Source organism: Hippocampus comes, unplaced genomic scaffold (assembly GCF_001891065.2).
Source record: "Hippocampus comes isolate QL1 unplaced genomic scaffold, H_comes_QL1_v1.1 scaffold147, whole genome shotgun sequence".
In the NCBI taxonomy this organism is placed as follows: domain Eukaryota; kingdom Metazoa; phylum Chordata; class Actinopteri; order Syngnathiformes; family Syngnathidae; genus Hippocampus; species Hippocampus comes.
Window position 1 is genome coordinate 3,661,851 of NW_017805009.1, and position 22,989 is coordinate 3,684,839.

At 40.9% G+C, this 22,989-nt stretch overlaps 5 protein-coding genes across 9 annotated transcripts in view; 3 read left to right on the top strand and 2 right to left on the bottom strand.

The window, feature by feature from the left end:
* The window catches only part of svopa (SV2 related protein a), a 10,194-nt gene extending 3,611 nt beyond the window's left edge, over window positions 1–6,583 (bottom strand). Inside the window, exons 1-10 of one of the 2 annotated variants that reach the window (XM_019862572.1) lie at window positions 6,266–6,583; window positions 6,104–6,160; window positions 5,488–5,597; window positions 3,186–3,349; window positions 2,994–3,079; window positions 2,796–2,894; window positions 1,900–1,971; window positions 1,176–1,300; window positions 1,031–1,094; window positions 830–955 (exon numbers count right to left, since the gene is read on the bottom strand). In XM_019862572.1, the coding sequence (XP_019718131.1) occupies window positions 830–955; window positions 1,031–1,094; window positions 1,176–1,300; window positions 1,900–1,971; window positions 2,796–2,894; window positions 2,994–3,079; window positions 3,186–3,349; window positions 5,488–5,522 (771 nt within the window). In that variant the 5' untranslated portion in view covers window positions 5,523–5,597; window positions 6,104–6,160; window positions 6,266–6,583. Of the gene's footprint in view, window positions 1–829; window positions 956–1,030; window positions 1,095–1,175; window positions 1,301–1,899; window positions 1,972–2,795; window positions 2,895–2,993; window positions 3,080–3,185; window positions 3,350–5,487; window positions 5,598–6,103; window positions 6,161–6,265 lie in introns of those variants that run through there. The other variant, XM_019862579.1, reaches the window with a different exon arrangement.
* usp30 (ubiquitin specific peptidase 30) lies at window positions 5,592–12,267 on the top strand. 2 transcript variants are annotated; one of them, XM_019862591.1, is made up of 14 exons: window positions 5,592–5,679; window positions 5,916–6,061; window positions 6,937–7,046; window positions 7,119–7,292; window positions 7,388–7,491; window positions 7,576–7,674; window positions 8,728–8,773; window positions 8,853–8,947; window positions 9,787–9,846; window positions 9,918–10,004; window positions 10,094–10,174; window positions 10,374–10,596; window positions 10,674–10,782; window positions 11,082–12,267. In XM_019862591.1, the coding sequence occupies exons 2-14, from the start codon at window positions 5,991–5,993 to the stop codon at window positions 11,332–11,334; spliced, it is 1,512 nt and encodes a 503-aa protein (XP_019718150.1). In that variant the 5' UTR covers window positions 5,592–5,679; window positions 5,916–5,990; the 3' UTR covers window positions 11,335–12,267. The 2 variants fall into 2 exon arrangements, with proteins under 2 accessions (XP_019718150.1, XP_019718160.1); XM_019862601.1 differs by lacking the exons at window positions 5,592–5,679; window positions 5,916–6,061 and adding an exon at window positions 6,215–6,328.
* Window positions 12,268–12,390: 123 nt separating this feature from the next.
* alkbh2 (alkB homolog 2, alpha-ketoglutarate dependent dioxygenase) lies at window positions 12,391–16,346 on the bottom strand. 2 transcript variants are annotated; one of them, XM_019862643.1, is made up of 4 exons: window positions 16,286–16,346; window positions 13,488–13,759; window positions 13,212–13,410; window positions 12,391–13,151 (listed from the first exon to the last, which is right to left on the bottom strand). In XM_019862643.1, exons 2-4 carry the CDS (start codon window positions 13,738–13,740, stop codon window positions 12,845–12,847), a joined length of 759 nt encoding a protein of 252 aa, XP_019718202.1. In that variant the 5' UTR covers window positions 13,741–13,759; window positions 16,286–16,346; the 3' UTR covers window positions 12,391–12,844. The 2 variants fall into 2 exon arrangements, with proteins under 2 accessions (XP_019718202.1, XP_019718193.1); XM_019862634.1 differs by lacking the exon at window positions 16,286–16,346 and adding an exon at window positions 14,281–14,426.
* On the top strand, window positions 14,521–19,012 carry unga (uracil DNA glycosylase a). Of its 2 annotated transcripts, XM_019862621.1 has the most exons (7): window positions 14,521–14,726; window positions 15,038–15,226; window positions 17,425–17,520; window positions 18,004–18,101; window positions 18,210–18,298; window positions 18,363–18,541; window positions 18,613–19,012. In XM_019862621.1, exons 1-7 carry the CDS (start codon window positions 14,628–14,630, stop codon window positions 18,751–18,753), a joined length of 891 nt encoding a protein of 296 aa, XP_019718180.1. In that variant the 5' UTR covers window positions 14,521–14,627; the 3' UTR covers window positions 18,754–19,012. The 2 variants fall into 2 exon arrangements, with proteins under 2 accessions (XP_019718180.1, XP_019718171.1); XM_019862612.1 differs by lacking the exons at window positions 14,521–14,726; window positions 15,038–15,226 and adding an exon at window positions 16,204–16,512.
* Window positions 19,013–19,770: 758 nt separating this feature from the next.
* On the top strand, window positions 19,771–21,953 carry pxmp2 (peroxisomal membrane protein 2). The gene is made up of 5 exons (XM_019862865.1): window positions 19,771–19,965; window positions 20,239–20,361; window positions 20,523–20,685; window positions 21,264–21,383; window positions 21,464–21,953. Exons 1-5 carry the CDS (start codon window positions 19,856–19,858, stop codon window positions 21,530–21,532), a joined length of 585 nt encoding a protein of 194 aa, XP_019718424.1. The 5' UTR covers window positions 19,771–19,855; the 3' UTR covers window positions 21,533–21,953.
* The last annotated feature ends 1,036 nt before the right edge of the window (window positions 21,954–22,989 follow it).

Consider the following 22,989-nt stretch of genomic DNA (forward strand, 5'->3'; position numbering starts at 1 on the left):
GGAGTCTCTCATTTTCCCGGCCCCCCCCCCCCCCCCACCCCGGCCACCTGACAATTTGGTGACAGAAAGTAGACTAGACTTTAGACCAAGTGAAACCAGGTCTAAGTTGTGGCGCAGGTGGTGTAATATCTTGGATTAGTTCGAGGCACAGGCAGACAGATTCTGAGCTCCACTGATATGTGTGCAGGATCTCATCGTACAGTATTGTGCGAATCCGTTACGCTTCCGCCATGTAGACCATGCACCTGTCCTGCGCTGAATTTAAAGGGAATGTGGGGAGCCACTTCCATTGGCTGGGAATCAAGTCAGCTGTGATCAAGTCCCACAACGGCAAAAATGCCCATTTCAAACTGCGACCCTCTATGAAAATGTCAAAAGAAAGAAAACTCCATCCGTGCACTTAGTTAGACTGCACTTTGTGCTCGACTTGCACTGGGCACAAAGATAGGGCCCATTGTATTTCGATGATGACTAATGGTGGTGCTAAGGTTAGCCAGTGAATAGCGCACCTGAGCCCCCATAAAGACAGTAAAAGCATTGATTGTACTTTCATTTGTGAAGGCTACTTCATCACCTAGCCAACGCAACAGAATTAGAATTTAATCGGGATGGAAAAGCTCTGTTAAATTACATTTTGACAGAGTCTGTCTGAACTCTGAACAGCTTTTCTTTGACACATTTTCTGGCAGAGGCAGCTCCCAAAAGATTTCTCGGTACTTGGTGGTCTAATTTCACAGTCGGGGCAAACAATTTTATCAAATTAAAAAGTCTGTTTTTCATACTGTGTCTCCTTTAAAGAACATCAAATTACTCCTGACTTTATACTCACAAAACATAGGATGGCAAATATGAAAAGGGGGATGGTAGAGAGGCCGAGGAGCCAACGCCAGCCCAGAGAAGGCATCACTAGAATAGCAAGAAGGACCTCAAACACTGTGCCCAGTGCCCAGAATATCTGTAAAGCAAAAGCAGTGAACACGGAATAAAACAGCTGCGGCCATCATGCTAGGCAGATATTGACAGTACAAACCTCAATGAGCAATATACAAGTTGCTCTGGACTTCATGGGAAGAAATTCAGCATACAATGTAACCCTGACGATGAGAAACCAAGCACCGTTAATTTAAAGTCTTGCCTGGCTGGTTGTTCAGAAGAAGTGGATGAGAGATACACACGACTGTGGCGCTCCACCGATGCCAAAGCCCACCAGAGCGCGGAGGAAGAGGATCCAAGCATAGATCGGTGCAAAAGCACTCATCAGACCATAGAACATCGTCCAAAACACACTCATTGTCAGACCCTACGTGTCAAAACACAAACACATGTTATGGTATATCAGTATTTTGGGAAATACTTAAATTCTCACACGTGGAACTGAAATGCCTGAAAGCTGGAATAAATGTTGAACATGACAGGGCAGTGAAAAGAAACCTTTGGCCTCAGCTACCATCAAATGAGCTAGGCATCGATACAAATCAATATGATTCTAGCGTTGGCAAATAATGGAGGAAGAGAAACCTTTAAAACTTCTGGAGTACTGAGACCATATCTGAGGGCTCTGTTGCTTTACAAGAACTGCAGTGAGCTGTTACACCTGTTGAGGACAATCATAATTTTGCTCACATGACATCCGAAATGAGGCAGTTCTCCTTCACTTGAAAGTCAAAACTTGCATGTGCATAATATCCTCCAGAATACATTTAAAAATATACATGTATTATACAAATTGTAATTTTGGTGCCTTGCTCAGGGGCACTTGGACAGTTGTCATGAACCAGAAGTGGTAGGATCCCTTTATCAACCAGCTGCAAATTATTTTTGTCCGCAATGTGTAGACTTGAATGCACAAAGTATTTTTCACTGACGATTAGCGATTTACGTGACAGAAAACATACTCACTGTCTTTCGTCCGTACTTGTCAGATATGTTTCCCCAAAGGGAGGAGCTGATCATCATTCCAATAAACACCGCCTGTGTTAATTGACAAGACATGTCAGAGAATGTGGGAACGTCACTATAATAGATTTCTTTAACAATAAAACAAAACCTCCAAACTCCTGCACTGTTACACATACACGAAGTGGATACAGAGCAATAAGCCACACTCTTAATAAGCTACTATATTCATACTAAAGAAGCATTATGTTACAGGCACTATTCTATACTTTGTAGGGAAAGCTTGTAAAAGGGCCCTTTTCTGTCCCAGCACAACGTTGTCTGAATACGCAAACCATTGAACCAGGTGTCATAAGAGCATGTCGGGATGTGTTTGGTGTGGAAGAATTTGACCTCAGTCAGCCCTTTTGGGATGAACTAGAACAGAGATGGTGAGCCGACAGACGCTACCTCAAGCGCAACAACAGTGACCTTTGACATTACGGTAATCACAAATGTTCTTCTGGATGGATGGATGAGAATTTCCACAGAAAGACTGCAGGATACTCTAGAAAACACTTATCGAACTCCAGTCTTCGAGGGCCACTATCCTGCATCTTTGAGATGTTTCCTTCCCCCAATACAACTGATTTAAATGATCAGAATCGTTATCTGGCTTCTGCAGACTTTGCTGATGAGATGATTATTTAAGGAGGAGGAGGGGAACATCTAAAACATATCTTTAATGAATCTATGAAATATACATTCTACTTTTAGACTTGAACTGCTGAAATAAATTCACTTTTCTTTCATATTGTCACTTATTTTAGAGTTAATAAAGATTGAGTTGCACATATATAAAGGATCGTGAGGCACACTAGCTAACAGAGCAATAATTACTGACATGGCAGCATATTTACCGATGTGAGAAATGCCACCTCCAGACTTGGTAGTCTCCATTCGCAGTGAAGCTGTGGAGCTAAGATGCTTAGAATCATCATCTCCATTGCGTCTGCCATCTAAACAAAATAATCAAGAGTTTACTAACAAAATCAAACAAAGTATAATAATCTACATAGAAATATAATAGAGAGAATGTGTAGCACAGAAGTCCTCACCCAGGACAGACCAGTGAGGATGGAGAGCTTCCACTGGAAGGTCCCAAAGCCGATGGCTTCAACAGCATCCTCGACCATGAATGTGTCTAAAAAGTCAGTTAAATAGCTTGTGAATGCAGAGAGAGAACACAACGCGTCTGATCGTGCTTATAAAAGTGCACAGATAAAAAACAATGACATTACGCTGCCTACCATCAGTTGGGTTGGCAAACTCCCGAGGGACCGGAGCTCCATCTGCGAGGGCTACAGACTCCATCTCTTTCGGCTCTGCCGCCCGCACCGCTGCAAATGGCTCTTGACTTTCGCAATCATCCTCTGAGCGTGCGCTCTCCCCCGTGTGACGGAAGCGGACGACACTAGGAATGAAATATCGAATGTGCAAATCCCTCACGAATCCATTCACGAATAAAATGACAATATGCCGATTCCAAGTTAGTTCTGAAAATAGGCTCTCTTTGCAGCATCTTTTCACGCTGAGGTTTGGATCTGGCCTGATTCAGCTGCTTATGTGCTGGCTGGAGGATACAATTACACGACAAGACCAAGGCAGAGATGGAAGGTGCAATTTTCTCCTACATGCTGGTAATGACCAGTTGACAGAGTGCCAGCGATATCTTTTCACTGTAATTACAGTACACAACATTCAATTCTACATGCTGCACATTAACATGTGAGATATTGTGTGAGGGTTCTACAGGTACTCCAGCTTCCTCACACATTTCTAAAACATGCTCGAGCAATTCATCGATTAATTCCACCCATCCATCCAGACAGACAGCAATAATAGAAAAGGTGCACGAAAACAGAAAAATAACCACCTGAGCCCTAAGTTTACAACCCTCCACCCAATAATAATAATAATAATAATAGTGAAAAAATAAAATAAAAAGCAATGTCGACTTCTCACATAGTGGCCTTGGATCTATTCACATTGCATGCAGGACACACAAGTCTAGACCAAGAAAATTGTAAGTAGAAATAGAGATAGGTAACAATCCCTTTGAATCTTATCTGTCATCAGACATGCCAGAATAATATTGGTAGCGGCACCATCGATTTTCGCCACTGATTTCCACCATATCACTAAGTTAAGTGAATGTGTTACTTATTTGCATATGTGGAATCTTACAATCCAAGGCCATCGTATTTTTGGCAGCAGAAATGTATTTTTCAGTTCGTTTTATTGAGAGAAGACATATCATTTCAGAGTAGGGGCATGGCAGAGACACAATACTTAGACAAGCACAAATCTCAGCCCCAATATATTTCCTATCCCTATGATCCCAGTGCATAAGCATATAAATACCGATAAATCTATTTGAGCAAAGGGTATAGATCAAAGAGTTCATGCTTTGTAAAATAGCTCCGTGTTAAATCTATCCATCCATTTTCTAATCCGCTTATCCTTACAAGGGTCGCGGGGCGTGCTGGAGTCTATCCCAGCTGTCTTTGGGCAGTAGGTATGGTACACCCTGAACTGGTTGCCAGCCAATTGCAGGGCACGCACAGACAAATAACCCTTCCCACTCACAATCACACCTAGGGACAATTCAGTGTGTTCCATTAACCTGTCATGCATATTTTTTGAATGTGGGAGGGAACCGGAGTACCTGGAGAAAACCCCACGCAGGCACTGGGAGAACATGCTAACTCCACACAGGAAGGCCAGAGCCGGACTCGAACTCTGCATCTCTCCACTGAGAAGTGGACCTGCTTACCAGTTGGCATGGTGGCCGCTTCCTTGTTAAATCATTGTTAAAAATTACCGTATGAGAAATCATTCAAATGATCAGTGTCTTTACATAGATAAATATCATTGACTTACAATAAAAACATGATACTCAAAGGTAATTTGAGCAAATTTGTTATTTCAGAAGTGTGTATCAAATGGGTAGCAATTTGCATTAATCAATCTCAAGAGGAAATATCTGTCATTTTCCAAAAAGGTTGATGACGCTTGCTGTTTCCTAGGTCTTGTGAATATGGTCATGTAAACTAATTGCCAAATAACAGACGCATATTTGTTGCCTTTTTTTTTTTCATTTTATGTTTCACTGCATAAATGTGTGTAAATGCATTACAGGGAGTCGTGAACTCCTTCACATATATTGCTTGACTGCGACCCAGTCTTTTGTGTTTTTCAAGTGCCACTGGCGACAAGACTGAGATTAAGTACTGTACTGAATTGAGTAGCGGCTGTTTAAGGGAGAGAGGTCATCGTTGTCTAAATCAGAGCAAACCGGTCTCCTACAGACAAACGACACGCAAATGCGACGACACGGCTTCCGGGAGCTATATGATTTTGACGATTTCATCCAGCACTATCTCCAGGTCGTCTTAGTGTGTTGACATCGGTGTGCATCACATGACGCTGGCGCCTTGATACAACGTGAGCTAATTTTGCTGTGTAGCGATCTGGCCGTACAAACAAGTTACACACAAGAGTGATTCAATACCAAGAAAATGACATATTGCACAAGGCGGTTTTACTCACGGTAGCTGTCTCAGCTGGAATAGATCATCGTCCATTTTGGTGTTTATTTTCCGACGCTCCGTATTGCCTCATCGCCGCTTACTTGATCACGACGAGTTGCGATTTCAGCACTGAGGAGAGCGACCCACAGACGGCCAATGAGAAGCCACGATACACAGAAAGGACAGACAAGAGATGAGTTTAAATGACAAGGTCGATTACAATAAATTCCTAAATATATATTTGTTTATTTTTCAGGTAGCCTATGTTTTTTTATGTAATAGCACTTGCTCACTAATAGGTAATAAATAGTAAAAAATAATGGGAGAGAGAAACGTAGTAATGTAGTACTTAATTTATAAGACTGTAAAAATGAAGGTAGTCAAACATAACATGATTTTGTCCGTTACATTTTTTTTCATTTTATTTTTATATCTATTTTATGACAGTGAAAACATCGGTGCGCTTCCTTTGTGGCTCCCCTAAAACAATGTTGAAGACAAAAGTTCCGTAATAACAACAGGATGTTGTGGTGCCGACCAGAGAGCTCAGATAAGCTTGTCAGAGAGTATCTTGGCACCGGACCAAGCGTCAGGTAAAGTATTCAACTTGGCAAAGACCACATTAAGCCCCTTACCTGGTTCACCTGGTCCAAATAAAAGCGGGTCACGACGGCGCCGTGTGTCGCGCTCAGCTGGCAAACAAGACAAACAAGCGACCGGTTTAATGCCCGTGTTGCTAATCCTTAGCGAAGAAACATGCACGAATGCATTATATCAGATGCGTGTTAATAATGTACCTTGTATCACTCTCTATGGATACCAGCTAGCATATCACGGGAAGCTAATACTCGGTGTTGCTGGTAAGTTAGCACAAACGCTAGTGCTAGCATAACTGCAAACATAAATGGCTGTCTATTCCCTGTAAATGCATGCTAGGTTTCTGAAATTTCAGCCACTGGTTGGGTTGTGGCAAGAAGCAACAAGCTCGTTGACGTTGCTAATTATACAACGATCATGTAACGCTTACATTACACGTTTGGGCATCTACACGCATTTCTTCCAGCAGCTAAACATGTTTATATATGTCCAACAGGGTTACAAAGGTATTCAGAATGAAAGACAGTGGTGGCACTCCGGATTGTCGATGCTTGCCATGAGGCAGGACTGATTTAAGAAATGGCTGCGACATGACGCACCCAACAAGTGCCCCCTGCTCGACCCTTAATGGGCGCGCGGATGGAATTTGTAAATACCGTGCACTGAATATAAAAATAAAATGTGGCACATACCGTTTAATGTCCAGTTATGCGAAATATTCCAGCCATTCTCATCCCTCTTTGCAGACCTAATGGTGTATTTGTAAAATCAAAACCACCCCAAAATAAATTGTGCTGTATTGCCTGTAACTGACATGCTTTGAGAATTGAGAGACAATTTCACTATAATGATGATGTTCTGTCTTCATTAGAAACAAGATGCTAAAAAACTGGGGTGTCATTGGTGGTGTTGCTGCTGCCATCGCGGCTGGTGTGTACGTTTTGTGGGGCCCAATCACCGAGCGAAAGAAGAGAAAGCGAGGTGACGATTCACATGATGCACAATGACAGCTGTGAATTTGTAGTTTCAGCAGTGACACGTTTTTACTTACAGGTATGGTTCCTGGTCTGTTGAACTTGGGCAACACTTGCTTCCTGAATTCTTTGCTTCAGGGTCTGGCAGCATGCCCGTCCTTCATCCGCTGGCTGGAGAGATTTTCAAACTCGCCTGCAATACAGTCATGCAAAGAAAACAAGTTGTCCACAACACTTCTCCAGCTTCTCAAAGGTTGCAAAACAATGTGGGAGGCTTAAAAGCAAAATCTTTTTGACAACCCGTGACTGTTCCAAATTTAGACTTTAGTGTTGTTTCTATGTTGACAGCTCTCTCCAGTAATGAGTCAGGGAATGAAGATGTGTTGGATGCTGGGTGCTTGCTGGATGTTCTCAGACTGTACCGGTGGCACATCAGTTCATTTGAAGAGCAGGTTGGTCTTCGGTGCTCGTTAGTAGGGCTTTTTTCCCCCTATTTTGGGAAATGTGTCCATTTTATTGTTATTATCCCTCCTTAGGATGCCCACGAACTCTTTCATGTCATAACATCATCTCTTGAGGAGGAGCGGGACCGGCAACCAAAAGTCACCCACTTGTTTGACATGCAGACTCTTGAGGTAAATAGTCGTATTCCAACTATAAATGTTGGAAGATTTTGAAACAAATCATCTTCATGCTGATTTCTCTAAGATGTGTGGACAGATTTTCATGAGAATATAAAGCGATATTTTTGATGTAGTTGTTCGCATTACAAAAACAAATGCGACTTCAAATGTGAACGGAATATATGATGTGACATGCATGCACACCTAACATGATGCAGAGTAAGTATCGCTGTGTACTTAAGTTACAGCTCTAAAATGTAATTTAAAAACATATTTGGGTAAATGCAAACAGCATTTATCCCCCACCATGGAACGCATTTTATTTTTGGGATATTAGGTGCATTGAGAAATGTGTACCATGTTGAGTTTAAATAAATGTTAACATTCTTCTGTTTTAATTCTTCTTGGTAAGTCTCAGTGGGCCATCACGAGTGAGTTATTAGTAGAACAGACCCATGGGCAACTCATGTTGCTCTTGGCTGCTAACTAGGACCTGAGTGCAGTGGAACAATTTTCACCGGAAATGAGACGATGCTCCTGTATTGTTCTTATTTCTTAGAGGTGTCTTCTAAAGATGACTTGCCGCGAATAACCAATGAACCGTCTGCGTCGCAGAATTATTACAGTTTATTGTTACTACAAACACTTGCGTTAATGTAATGTAATGTTTAACAATAGAAAACATTGATGTGAAAACAAATCCACACGAAAAAGGTTGATATAGGAAATTATATGAAGACCCAGCTTTCCAGGAAATGTAGAAGACATATTTTAAACATAATTAATCACAATTTATTAAAACTGTTTATTTCTTTATATTCTCTTTTATTACAATATACTGTAGTGCTATTCTTCATTTCTTTTTGTTAGAAAACATTATTTTGCAGGGAGCTGGAATGGATTAATGGCATTTCAACTACTGTATATATTTAGTTTTAATGGGAAAATGTATTGTTATACAAGTTAATTGAGTTAAAGGCTTGGTGACAGAATGAATGAAATGGGTACCGTAAGTCAAAGTAGCACTGTTTACATTTCAAATTGTGTATGTGTGCCTTCCGTCAGAGCCTCCCCAATCAAGATGAGAGAACAAGGACTTGCAGAAGTCGAGGTAAAAGAGGAACTTGGACTCAGCCTGAGGTCAGAGTGGGTGCTTGATAAAAATGATTTTTCAACCCCCTTTTTTGCAGCCCCTCTTCACCCGATTCCAAGCCCTTGGAAGTTTCAGCATCCTTTTCATGGCCGTTTAACAAGCAACATGTTGTGCAAGCGGTGCGAGCAACAAGTGAGTTTATTTGACATGAAAGCACAGAGGGCGCGCTGTTTTTGAAGGTTACCGGTAGTGCACGCGATTATACACATTAAAAAAAAAACTAACCTATTTCCATGAAACTTTTGAAGGTTGGAACTCAATATATATAAATGTTTTATTTACTGAAAGGTCATCATTCTCTACAAACCATGAAGCAGTGTTGAATCAAGTCCAAGCATACAAACAAAATATAGATGCCGCCAATAGACTCCATGCATAGCAGCTCGCCACATTCAAACCCATTTCCAGTGAAGTTGGGATGTTGTGTTAAACACAAATAAGAACAGAATACAATGATTTGCAAATCATGTTAAAAGACTGGGAATATTCAGGAAAGTTAATCAAACTTAGGGATTTCATCAACTATTGTATTAACTATTCATCAACAGTTCCCAAACGTTTATTGGATGTTCTTAAAAGAAAATGTGGTGTCACACAGTGGTAACACATGACGCTGTCTCAGATTTTTTTGGAATGTGTTGCAGCCATAAAATTTTAAGTTCATGATTATTTGTTAAAAAACAACAACATTGATTGGTTTAAACAATTACCTTGTCTTTGGAGAGTGTTAAAAATGTAGGATGAACATGATTTTGCAAATCATTCTATTCTGTTTTCATTTATCTTTTGGGAATTGGGTTTGTAAAAATATTTAAAAAATTGTTCAGTTCTCTTCGCTTTTGTTCGGCAAATTTACTTTGTATACTTGCTGTTTTATTCCCAGTGGCTGATTCCACAGCCACAGAATAAAAAAATGGGAAGGTCCTGAGGTCTGGCGTCATCCTCAAGCAGTGCCTTTTTTTTTTTTTCAGAGCCCGGTGCGATATGATTCCTTTGAAAGCCTTTCATTATCTATTCCTTTACCTCAGTGGGTAAGCAAAATAGTCATTAAAATCTACCTAAATGTAAATTTTGTTTTAATGTGACGAGTATTTGTGTTTAGGGTCGACCGGTCTCTCTGGATCAGTGTCTACAGCATTTCATCTCCTCAGAAACTATCAAGGAAGTAGAGTGTGAAAATTGCACCAAGGTATTTTCCTCATCTCAATTTCCTTGCATAATGCAAAGAACTAAAGGGTTCATGGTTTTAAAAAAAAACAATTTTACCCCCCATTTTAGCTTCAACAAGGGACAAGAGTCAATGGACAGCTTCCGGAAAATCAGCGGACAACATTTGTAAAGCAGCTTAAATTGGGCAAGGTAAGGAAATTGGGAACTCTCCATGTGCTTAACTGTACGTCAATACTGTATATGATGAATGGTGGACTTTGGGCAAAGACTGTCCTCATTCTGTTTAACCAGGTAATTGCATGGTAACATTTTCCAGCCATCAAGTAAGAGCTCTATTGTGTACTCTTGCAATTATTGTTCCTGCCAATGTGTCCCCTTCCTCCTTCAGCTTCCCCAGTGCCTCTGCATCCATCTGCAAAGACTCACATGGTCCAATGAAGGAACCCCAATTAAACGACAAGAGCATGTTCAGTTTGCGGAGTATCTATCAATGGACCGCTACAAACACAACACCTCCATACCGACGAGTCAGCGCGCCAAATGTGCAGGGAAGCACCAAAGTGCAGAAAATTCAAGCAAGGATATGCAAAAGCCTGCTGCCAATGGCACAGGTATGGTCACCATCAACCTCATCCAGCCTGTTGCTATTGTCACTTGCATCTGTAGTTTCTTGTCATGTGTTTTGCAGATGCGGAGCTTCATAACAACAACAAACCCTTTGCAAATGGAAACTGTTCATCTGTCTGTTTATATTCTACATGTGGGACCACTCAATTGGGCCTCACGTATGACTACGGGTAAGTTGCCTTGCCTAACACATGATTGCATCCTCCATTACATAAATGATGATAACAAGGGGGATATCCACCGAAAGAAGAACTTGAAATCTGTTTGTTTGGATTTTGAAATAAGAGAATTAGAAATAATGCTCTATGATGTTTCTCATTCGTAAACCGTTTTCCCCAACACATACTATAAAATCAAATCATTCCAGTATCAAAGTGTCAGCATATAACCCCCCCACCCCCACAAATGTGGGATTAAAAGTTTGTCTTTCAGCAAATGTCAACACAATTGTCTATCTCTCTCCTGACAGCTCCACGGAGTACCTTTTCCAACTCACGGCTGTGCTGGTTCACCATGGTGACATGCACTCAGGACATTTTGTAACATATCGACGCAGCCCCTCCCCACCTTGCAGCTCCTCGCCATACATCTCTCAGTGGCTCTGGGTGTCCGACGACTCGGTCCGTAAAGCCAGCCTGCACGAGGTGCTGTCCTCTAATGCTTACATGCTTTTCTACGAGAGGGTCCAGAAGCAGAGCGCCGTGTTGCACACGCAGGAGTAAGTGAAGGCTCGGCGGCTAAATTCATTCTGCTGCCTCTCCAGTCACATGGTTACAAATGGATGTGTCCATGATCACAGCATGGTTGATGCACGAGTTGACAAAAGAGTGCCTCATTTGATTGAGGTGTTTTGCGTGCACGGGTCAAAGCAACGACTTGTGGTCATGTGATGTTGCTGCTTTTATCCAAAGCAGGAGACTCCAATCCCAAAGACTGTGGACATGTCTCGCTCTCAATGTATTTGGTTTGCAAAGGAAAACAAACTTGAGAAATGTGATAGTGCAGTACATTCCTGGTTCAAATCTCAATAGGTTCATTTATGACGCATTAACTGTTGTTTTCAGAACTCCATTTGAATGCAGATTGTTTCCATTTTTCAATGCTGAGAAGTGAGAACTCGGACTCAATCAGAATTTGATGATTGTGCATACATGACACCGATGATAATAATTTCCAACGATTTAATAGCAATGTATGTAGGCATCTTCTGGAAATTATGCATCGTTATTTGGATCTGATATCGTAATACGGAATGACTATTTGCATACTGTAGCTAAACTTTTGAAGTGAAAGTGCCATGTGGGTTTCCGAGATTTTTCATACGAAGCCATACATGCGTGACAATTGTTTTTCTCTGATGTAAAAATTTGATGGATAATTTGGTGTCCAGATTCACCGTTGTCACGAGAGGAGCTGTAACAAATACATCCAGACAATGGCTTCTCTGCAAGTTAGCTTCAATATTTTTAACTCTGCACTACTAGTAACTGCCACTTTCCTCCTTCCAAACCAGCTGAGAAGCAAGGATGTAGAGCAGAGGCCTGTTGTTAATGTTTGCAATTTGCACTATTGTACAGTATATACATGTGAAATTTTGGTGTGCAATCTCTAAAGGTGACCGTTTTGTGATATTAAAAAAGAAGAAAGAAAATCTTTGTTTTATCTGTAAGCTTTATCTATTTACTGATACGTAGCCCTCTTGAAAGCAAACAAGAAGGCTCCAGATTATATGATTCAGGTTGTATGTAGACATATACATTTGCACAAACATGACAGACACCTTTTCAAGATTTTGTTGGATGAACCTTTGAGACAATCACTTCAATCCAAATAGTTATGGAACTCAGTGAGATTTGCTCACCTCTCGACAAGGACACTGTACATTACCTTGTATGAAACATGGGGGAGGCTTGGCTAGGTTTTGGGGTGCGCTGCGGCATACAAGACAAGAAAGCTTGAATCTGCAATGTGCAATGAAATCTCAAGTGCAGTACGGTATATTAAGGTATTTTTTCCCCCTCCCCAATCACTTTCATTTTTTCCTCAATAACAAACACGCAGTAGCAAAAAAAAAAAAAAAAAAAAAAAAAAAATTACAGTGTTGAGGCAAATCAATGTATAAATCTTTTTCCATACAACCACGGAAGGATACTAACGATTCTTTCTGTGTGCATCATCCACAGCTGAAATTGGTAATGACAGTAGAAGTCAAGGATCTGGTGATGGTGTTTATTATTTACCAGTGGACATGATGCGTCTAAATGTGAGGTTAATGCGAGGTAGGAGGACTTTCTTTCGCACAGGAAGGCTGTGATACCAGAAAGTGTTGGTGGGCGAGTTCATGAGGAGCAGGCTTCCGTGAGCCAACACCAGCTTGACAGGCTCGATGCGCCGACTGCTTTGTTTACCTCGAGCATCTCTGTGGCGGAAAACGAAATCTCGAACGGCGCCGAGTGAGACTGAGGCAATGGGAGACAGAGGGTCGAGCTCCCTCTCGTCATCCCGATGCTCACCAATGTGATCGTGCCCATCTTCGTACCTAGAAAAGACTATTGTCAGTTGATTATTAAAACCATTGTGTACTTGTTATATTTCCTACCTGTTGATCAGGACAAAATTGAATGTATGTCCTGTTACTTTGGTGACAGAATCCCGAATATATTTCAAGGTGGGAGTCCATTGGCAAGCTAAACGTGGCACTCCAGAATAAGTATAAATTAATCCTGTATCTCCATATGTCGCCTGTTTCCTCGGTATACCGTACACCTTTCCAAACACTTGCACTTTTGCTTCTTCCCCTGGAATATAAAGCCAGTGTCACTCCACCACTCCTTTACCTCCTGTCAGACCTTTAGAATACTGAGACGACTTTCACCTGTTGAATAGACCACCTCCTTCTCCAACTTTTGGAAAAGGTGGTCAGCTTCATGCTTGGTAAAGAGCAAAGCATAGTCACAGTCCAGACCTTCTGACTCTATTTTTTGCCAGGGAATCGGATCAGAGAAGTCATCTTCCTCAGCATCCACCGCCTCTTCCTTCCCTTCAATTTCCTCTGGCTTAAGCTTCTTCGAAGGAGTTGTTGTTTCGGTGTCATCCGGGCATGATTGTTTACGCACAAACTTCTCCATTGCATTTTAAATTTTACATCTGTAGGCACAAACGAGTAACAAGATGTGCAATTAAAAAACTGACTCTTCTTGGGTTGGCTGGTTTGTTATGATCTGCCGGTATAATGAAAACGTCTTGATGCTCTCTGATCAGATTAATACATGAATGACAAATGTTTATCTAACAGTTTTCAGTCTTTCATCTATGACGGTTTAGCAATTTGTATCAATGGCGTCTTGAACACGGCGACCGACTGGTTAGCACAACGGCCCCACAGTTCGGAGGTGCAGGGTTCGATTCCGGAACTCCCAAACGCCCCGGATGGGTTCAAAACAATAACAATAAGTCCATTAGCAGTTTTACAGCATAATAAACCAGGCTGCTGAAACTGTCTATGTGGTATGCATTGTTCATTTTCTAAAAACAAGACAAAGGTGTTGTCTAAAAATAAAATAAGATGCTCATGTTTCATTTTTGTTGCCTTTCAATCTCTTCTCGTTTAGAGAACAGACGAGTCGTTCGTTTGACATTTTGTTCCCATACCAAACCAAGCTACGTACCGAATAGTGATGTGTTGTTTACTGTTACAACGGTTACCCTAAGGCCAATCATACGAGGTGGCCAGCGATGAAAATAAGTCTGAGATCCTCTGCCCTAACGGAAGCTGCCATGCATATTGTAAAAAGCCCTTAAACAGCATGAGCAGCGTTGAACGTAGCAGAAAAGAGTGGAAAAAACACCAGTGGGTCTTGAACGCCTCACAGCTCATTATCATAACGCTGTTTCGTCACTTCAATGTTGGCGCGAAATTGCTTTGCGTTTAGGAAGAGTCTGCCGACACAGTTTCCACATTACTGAGACTGTTTGTAATCATTTGTGTTCGGGCACTTACCTTCAAAGCAAGAACATGATTGGGCAGAAAACTATTAATTCATTTTTCTCACCGATCTCCAAAAAGAAGTCTTGCAAAGAGTTAAATGAAGCGGAGAAAGCTGATAAAGACTCGGTGAGCGTTATTTTGCAACTTATTTCTGGGAGCACGCTTTGCTAACCTTTCCCGGTGACTATTTTTCCCTTCAAAAGCTTACTTATTTGCAAGAGCTCCAGGGGCGCGTGTTTGAACGAGCTGCCGTTTCATTCAGGCAGCAGCGGCAACCTAAGCTAAGCTGCATTCAAAAGCACCACTCTGTTTTGCATCGTTAATAAGGAAACATGAATATGTTAGCGCTGCGCTGTCGTCCGGTTTGCCAGGTAGTTTCCTTCCGTGCCTACTTCTCACCTACTTTGTGTTTTGCGCAATTAACTCCAACCATGCAGAGGAAGCGCAAGTCCTCGGCGGTTGATCCGGAGCCCTCCAGCCCCCGGTCGGCTCCTCTGTCTCAGGAACAGCTGGACATGATCGCCCGTAACAAGAAGGCGGCCTTAAACAAGCTCTCTCCTCCCGGATTTGCGGGGAGCTGGCAAAAGGCGCTGGCTGCTGAGTTTGGAAAACCTTATTTCAGACAGGTAACTGGGCCACGTCTCACCAATCTCTCATGGATGGCGCTACACAAGACCCTCCTTCACCATTTTATTTGATATTCTATAATATATTTGTTATTTTGTTTACACTCTACAGGTACTTTAAGTCATATTCCTTTATGGTTTAGTTCTCTTCTACCCTTTATATTGATTTTGTAATTGAATCCAGGAAGTTGCACATTTTTTAAAAAATGCTGAATTTGCACATTTTCTGTTCAAATATAAGTAATATTCCTTTCTGGTTTAGTTCTCTCTTCTACCCTTTATATTGATTTTCTAATTGAATCCAGGAAGTTGCACATTTAAAAAAAATGCTGAATTTGCACATTTTCTGTTCAAATAACTGTCAAATGTGAAGTCCGGCAGCAAGAAGTTGAGCTTGCCTCAAATTGCACAACCTCAGACTAACTGCAGTGAGGACGTGTATTAACAAGCGGCTGTTTCCGTTTCTCCAGTATGTTTTCTCACACTCTTAATATGTACTCAAATTTTCCATAGTTAAGACAATGCGCTTAATATTTGTGTGTTATATATTACATTTTGCTGATTGCATAAAACGGTAGCTAAATTGTGACGTGAGGCAGACAGCACAGGGCTTTCAATTTAACATATAGACAAATACAGGTAATTGCCTAGGACTTCGATTTTCCATGGACCACATGAATTACAAAAAAAATAAAAAAAAATCACATTTTCTTTGATTTCTATTACAAAAAAAAAGATTCACATTTTCTTTGATAGAAAATAATCATGTTTTGTTTTTTTCCCGTCAAAAGCTTACTTATTTGAAAGAGCGCCAGGGGCGCGTGTTTGAACGAGCTGCCGTTTCATTATTTTTCCCTTCAAAAGCTTACTTATTTGCAAGAGCTCCAGGGGCGCGTGTTTGAACGAGCTGCCGTTTCATTCAGGCAGCAGCGGCAACCTAAGCTAAGCTGCATTCAAAAGCACACTCTGTTTTGCATCGTTAATAAGGAAACATGAATATGTTAGCGCTGCGCTGTCGTCCGGTTTGCCAGGTAGTTTCCTTCCGTGCCTACTTCTCACCTGCTTTGTGTTTTGCGCAATTAACTCCAACCATGCAGAGGAAGCGCAAGTCCTCGGCGGTTGATCCGGAGCCCTCCAGCCCCCGGTCGGCTCCCCTGTCTCAGGAACAGCTGGACATGATCGCCCGTAACAAGAAGGCGGCCTTAAACAAGCTCTCTCCTCCCGGATTTGCGGGGAGCTGGCAAAAGGCGCTGGCTGCTGAGTTTGGAAAACCTTATTTCAGACAGGTAACTGGGCCACGTCTCGCCAATCTGTCATGGATTGCGCTACACAAGACCCTCCTTCACCATTTTATTTGATATTCTAAAATATATTTGTTATTTTGTTTACACTCTACAGGTACTTTTAAGTAATATTCCTTTCTGGTTTAGTTCTCTCTTCTACCCTTTATATTGATTTTCTAATTGAATCCAGGAAGTTGCACATTTAAAAAAAATGCTGAATTTGCACATTTTCTGTTCAAATAACTGTCAAATGTGAAGTCCGGCAGCAAGAAGTTGAGCTTGCCTCAAATTGCACAACCTCAGACTAACTGCAGTGAGGACGTGTATTAACAAGCGGCTGTTTCCGTTTCTCCAGTATGTTTTCTCACACTCTTAATATGTACTCAAATTTTCCATAGTTAAGACAATGCGCTTAATATTTGTGTGTTATATATTACATTTTGCTGATTGCATAAAACGGTAGCTAAATTGTGACGTGAGGCAGACAGCACAGGGCTTTCAATTTAACATATAGACAAATACAGGTAATTGCCTAGGACTTCGATTTTCCATGGACCACATGAATTACAAAAAAAAAAGAAAATCACATTTTCTTTGATTTCTATTACAAAAAAAAAGATTCACATTTTCTTTGATAGAAAGTAATCATGTTTTGGTCTTAATTAACTTGCTTCAAACACTTTTAACGCTTAATCTGTCATGATCTTTTTGACTGCTAATGCCTCCCTTCTCATGCAATGGACTGGATTCACAAAATAAAGATTGTAAAGAAAATTAAGCGGCAGATGGTCCATGCATTATGAAGGGTTGCTTGGAAAACTTTCTCCTTGGACCCAAAAGTTTGAGAACCCCTGGACTAGCGTAGTTAATGCATCCCTCTTGCAGTTTAATGATACACCCGTTTTACTCCCCTAGTTGATGCAATTTGTTAACGAAGAGAGGAAACATCACGTGGTGTACCCACCCGCTGACCATGTCTTCACCTGGACGCAGATGTGTGAAGTTCAAGATGTGAGTCTGATTGTTCCACCTGCCCGAAACCTCTTCAACTAATCGCACATCTTCATGATCACAACACTGAGGAGCACTTTATCATTTCTCAATAGCGACAAGTATAAAAAGAAGTTAACCGCTATAAACATGAAACCGAAAAAAAACACTGTCAGATTCTCTTTTCACATCTCTAGGATAGTCTATTATGAGTCCGTTTTGAAAGGAAATAAATAAAAGGGCAAAGAAAAAGAAAACCCCCGTTCAGTAAGGGATTTGCACCCTTATGAAAAAATATCAATTTGAGGCCCCAACACTTCAATACTGCAAACTTAAATGTGATCTAAACGAATCAATGGAAATTTGTCACGTTGACGCAAATTTCAACCTTTTATTTATTTGGTGTTCATGTGTGGCATCTGTACAGTATCTTGACGTGGAGGACAATCCTTTGTTTTGTTCCGATATCATCTCGCTCGAGTCTTCTCTTTTCTCTACCTTCAGATTAAAGTGGTGATCCTCGGTCAGGACCCGTATCATGGTCCAAACCAAGCACACGGATTGTGTTTCAGTGTCAAAAGACCAGTGCCCCCCCCTCCCAGGTCCTCTAAATTTGAAAGTATTCTGGTGACTTTATCATTTTTGTTTATGTGTGTATTTTTTTTAAACATAGCGCCACTATTAAACTCTTATTTTCTATCCATTTTCAGTTTGGAGAACATGTACAAAGAGCTGATCAATGACATTGAAGGCTTCGAGCATCCTAAGCATGGAGATCTAAGTGGCTGGGCAAAACAAGGTTGATTTTAAGCAATAAAGTTGGCTGAACTGTGTCAAAAACTGAGTCAGCTGTTACCCTACAGGTGTGTTGTTGCTCAATGCTGTGTTGACCGTGCGAGCACACCAAGCCAACTCGCACAAAGGCAAAGGCTGGGAGACGTTCACTGACGCAGTGGTGCAGTGGCTCAACAATAACTTGGAAGGGCTCGTATTCATTCTTTGGGGAGCCTACGCACAAAAGAAGGGGGCCACCATTGACAAGGTGAATGCATTTTGTTGCTTTGAATACTTAAATGCTTGATTATATATTAATGATATTCCTTGGATTCATAGAAACGTCACCACATCCTGGAGGCAGTGCACCCTTCCCCCCTGTCGGCTCATCGTGGATTCTTTGGCTGCAAACATTTCTCAAAGGCCAATGAGCTGCTGAACAAATCTGGAAAGTCACCTGTTGACTGGAAGGCACTTTAAACTGTTGCACTTGTCTGCTTTTTTTCCACACCATGTTGTTGAACTACAGAGACTCCTTAATAAGCTTGTCTACATTTTCAAAGTTAACTGTAGATAACATTATCTTCTTACACTAGAAACACTGTTCTACTTTGTGGAAAGTTACTTTATCGTCTTTTGTTATGATGCATATGTTATATTTGGGAGTTACAGTTTTGCATAACGTTTGTATATCTTTATTGTTTTATACATTAAAAATGTTACTACATCTCACATTTGATAACCTTTCTGGCTCATTTGTGACACTGAAAAACGGTGAGGTTATGTTTCTGCATAAAAAGCATTTTAGTGCAATGTCAAATTGGATGGTTTATCATCTGCACATATCTCGAGATTAATAAACTCAAGTCATCTAGACATTGATATAAAAAAAAATGAGGTGCAGATGACGGTAAATTAAGGTCAGTGTTGTGTAGCAAAAAAGTATTTGGAAAGCTTCTCAGGAAAGTGGAAAAGGCCAAATGATAACACAAGAATTTACAGCTTCCAGAACAATATCGCCTTCCTACTTAAAATACAATTATCGCTCCAGGTGATCTCACGCACCAAGCCCACTGTGCATATTGTGTCGCGATAGGCTCGCAAACGGAGCCTTCAAAACTGCCAAAAATGAAATTAATATCTCGATTCAATTTCCGACATCCTATCTTTGTGGAGCAGGATTTTCTGCAATGCTACAAAGTAAATTGGACATATTTAACAATGAGTTTCTAATGTCTCCCATTACTCAAATGTGGAACCGTTGTACCGGTGAAACAAGACAGGGCTCCCCACACTGACATTCAGTTCAATGGTGAGTTGTATTTTTATTTATTTTAATTTGTTTCCCAACAGGTCGGTCAAAATCTGTTGCGGCGCAAAAAATTGATAATTTTAAACCATTACTACATGAAAAATGACAACAACGGCACCCCGGTTGGATACTTCCGGTAGTGTGTGATGACGTAAGGCCAGTGGTGACGTGCTCTCAACCGGAAGCTTTGAAAGAAACTCCGCCCTAACAAAGTTCGGTCCACTTTTATTGTTTAATTAGTTTAAAGTTCACGTGGCACAAGACGTGACGATGCCCGTGCAAAGCGTACCGCTTCGAGATGCGTCGATTCACTATCGTTTACTTCATCAGTATCTATTTCTCCTGAAGAAATATCCCATTCTGACTAAATCTGTAACAAGGTTTGTTGTACGAGTGGACTTTGACATGTTTACTCTGCTGGCGCTCTGCAGCCAGTTGCTGGTGTCCTCATTTGACTGACACTTTCGTTCTCTAAATTTGCTTTGCTTATCAATTTGAAGTCTTTGCTTGCAGCGACCAGATTGTCTCTCGAAGGTCTCTATTCAGCCAATCAGCTTCTGCTTAAGAGCCTTCCATACGTTACGTCCACATCTAAGTTTGACACTGTTATTTATTCTGGTGCGTTTTCTTTTGTTTGTCCTTATCCTTTTCAGTGGCATCCTCTCAGCCTTGGGAAATCTTCTTTCTCAGATTTTGGAGGCGAGAAAAAAGGCCCAAAGTAATGCTTCAGCCAAAGAGATTGACACAGCTGGTGCTGCACGGTTTGCTATTTATGGGTGAGCCTTTTTGTTTGTTTACCTTTTTACAACTAGTACAGAAAACGGGTGGATGGTTGAACTGGAACATAACCTAGCAATTATTGAAGCTATTTAAAACATTTATATTCAACATTTAGAAGCCATTTGATGGGCAGTCATTGTCTGTTATGTTGTTCCAGTTTGTTCATTACTGGACCAGTCAGTCATTACTTTTACCAGTTGATGGAGATGTGGATGCCAACTACAGATCGATACTGTGTCATCAAACGTCTCTTATTGGATCGTCTTGTATTTGCTCCCGGCTTCCTGATGATTTTCTACTTCGTGATGAACATACTGGAGGTGGGTATCAATTATCATGTGAACCAAGTAAGAAAACCTCTCAGGTAAATGTTTATCCAAACATGAGGAATGACCTTTTTACACTTGAGTTTCACTGTCTTGAAGACAAATTGTCTATTATTCCAGTTGCTCTCATCTTTTATTTATTAATTGTGTAATCATAGCCACATTTATAAGTGTGTCTTTGAAGGAGACACAAGAACTTGAGAAGAATACAGACAAATATACTGATAATATTGGTAGTCTGAGCTTGCTTTAAGACAATAATTATAGGGTACTTTATCTCCTATGTTGAGCGAGGTAAAGGAGGCCACAAAATAAGATCTAGTAGTTCTTAAATGTATAAACACTTTACAAAGACCTTGCAATCAGTCATGGTTGCTAAAATGAGGTTATTGTTTCTTAGTTTGTTTTAAATATCAAATAAGTTTATAAGTAGCCCACAATTGCAAGTGTGAAAATGTCGGATATAAAAAGTTTGTATAGCCACAACCAGTACAACAGTAACGGCTCACCTACCCTTGATTTAATTCCAGTAATTCTATAGGCATGAACAGTCTTTTGAATCTTTTTCTCAGGCAAAAGGGTCGGATGACTTTTTAAAGAAGATTAGAGGAAGTTACTGGACTGCTCTGAAGATGAACTGGAAAGTTTGGACACCTTTCCAGTTCATAAACATCAATTTTGTGCCTGTTGAGGTATGTATTTCACTGGCGTTCTGTTTACAAGTCACACCCTGACAGCCTTGTGTCCAACTTTTGCTGTGTTTCACTTTCAGTTCCGAGTGCTATTTGCCAACATGATCGCCTTATTTTGGTATGCTTACCTTGCAACGGTGAGAAAATGAAACCTCCGAAGGTTTCAACTGGAAAAAAAAAAGAATCTGGAGCATGTCGGTATGATTGTGAATGCCAGAAAACTGAGATTCTACTGCCAGCTGTCCGACGGTTAACTGACGCGGACAATCATTAACACTTGACAATGACTTTAACACTGTGATCTAATTTTGGATACTTGACTGATTATGTAAGAGAACATCAGAATAAATGCAGTTTCTATTATTAATGATAATAATCACTCTCAAAACATAATGGCTTTACCACTGAAAACACTGTAAATAAATATTTAAAAGTTAAAAGAATGTCAAACTCAATTCACCTGGAAAATGTTACAGTTCATCTTAGGCTCACCCTGACCCTTCACCCTAAAGCCCAATATCCAAATGTTTTGTGATTAGTGAATGTGTAAAAATTATCATAATAATAAAATTAAAAAATAAACCAAAAAATAAGTGCCTGCCTTATTTTTATTTTTTTGTCTGCCTCGAGCGATTTTTGGTCAGAAATGTGACAAAAGTCTAAATGTGAAAGAAAGTATCACCCTGAAGTCGGATTGATGTGAATCATAATGCATTTGTCAAAACTAAATGTAAGAGAATCACTTTTGGATTGACGTTAAATACGGGGATGCAGCGAACCAATATGCAGATGGGTAATCATCAGCCTCCTTTCGGGCGAAAGGTCATGCAGATGGTGCTCAAAGCTCTGATGTTGTAGTCCTCCAGTTTCTTGCTCACCATTTTGCGGCCTTGGTGAATGAACCTCTGCTGGCTCACTTTAACCACCCTCTCGACTCCGCACCTTCCTGTCTCATTATTGTGATTCTTGTAGGTACTCAGTTGCTCCCTTCCGTTTCTTAAGAACACCCCTGGAGAGTCTCGGACTCCTTCACCAGCACACACACCCTCGATCCGGCCCGCAGGCCGCAGGAGCTGACGGCCAAGGAGTCGTCTTTGAGAGGCGTCCTGTGGCTGCCTGCCAACATCAACTTTTGCATATGAGCGGTGATCCCCAAGTTGGTCTCAATTAGATTTTTGACTGTGCTTAGGATGCACCGTCAACATTTGGGATGTCACAGTCAACATAGCGATGGTTATCACCATGGCAAGCAGCCTGGAAGTGTCATCAAAGACAACACCTAACAAGCATCTCGCCATTGTGAGGCTTCCAACGGTTGTTTTTAGAGTAAGGTGGTCACTGGGCTCAAGGTGTCGTCAGTAGGTTAACAAAAGCAAGACAAAGAGACTGGAGGGGTCACAATATGGTACAGAAATCGAGACATCCTTGGAAATGTTCATGAATGATCAAACATCTATACAGTAAAGTTGAACATTTGGACGCGTTCAAAAGTTCAGAGGCCAAGACTTAATTCACCTGTCAAGGTTGTAGTGCATTTTTGGGTCAATTTTGAAATTTTAGTCACGAGCCAACTTTTCCAAACCTTTTTTGATTAGTGTATGCATCA

Excerpts from the sequence above, each read along its gene's own strand:
- usp30 (XM_019862591.1), top strand. The coding sequence starts at position 5,991 with ATGTTGTGGTGCCGACCAGAGAGCTCAGATAAGCTTGTCAGAGAGTAT. Across the intron at positions 7,047-7,118 it reads GCGAAAGAAGAGAAAGCGAG|GTATGGTTCCTGGTCTGTTG; the intron begins GTGACGATTCAC and ends TTTTACTTACAG. Across the intron at positions 10,175-10,373 it reads AGCAGCTTAAATTGGGCAAG|CTTCCCCAGTGCCTCTGCAT; the intron begins GTAAGGAAATTG and ends TTCCTCCTTCAG.
- alkbh2 (XM_019862643.1), bottom strand. The coding sequence starts at position 13,740 with ATGGAGAAGTTTGTGCGTAAACAATCATGCCCGGATGACACCGAAACA. Across the intron at positions 13,411-13,487 it reads GGAGGTGGTCTATTCAACAG|GGGAAGAAGCAAAAGTGCAA; the intron begins GTGAAAGTCGTC and ends TTTATATTCCAG. Across the intron at positions 13,152-13,211 it reads AATTTTGTCCTGATCAACAG|GTACGAAGATGGGCACGATC; the intron begins GTAGGAAATATA and ends AGTCTTTTCTAG.
- unga (XM_019862612.1), top strand. The coding sequence starts at position 16,219 with ATGAATATGTTAGCGCTGCGCTGTCGTCCGGTTTGCCAGGTAGTTTCC. Across the intron at positions 16,513-17,424 it reads GAAAACCTTATTTCAGACAG|TTGATGCAATTTGTTAACGA; the intron begins GTAACTGGGCCA and ends TTACTCCCCTAG. Across the intron at positions 18,299-18,362 it reads AAGTGGCTGGGCAAAACAAG|GTGTGTTGTTGCTCAATGCT; the intron begins GTTGATTTTAAG and ends GTTACCCTACAG.
- pxmp2 (XM_019862865.1), top strand. The coding sequence starts at position 19,856 with ATGCCCGTGCAAAGCGTACCGCTTCGAGATGCGTCGATTCACTATCGT. Across the intron at positions 19,966-20,238 it reads CTGACTAAATCTGTAACAAG|TGGCATCCTCTCAGCCTTGG; the intron begins GTTTGTTGTACG and ends TATCCTTTTCAG. Across the intron at positions 20,362-20,522 it reads GCACGGTTTGCTATTTATGG|TTTGTTCATTACTGGACCAG; the intron begins GTGAGCCTTTTT and ends ATGTTGTTCCAG.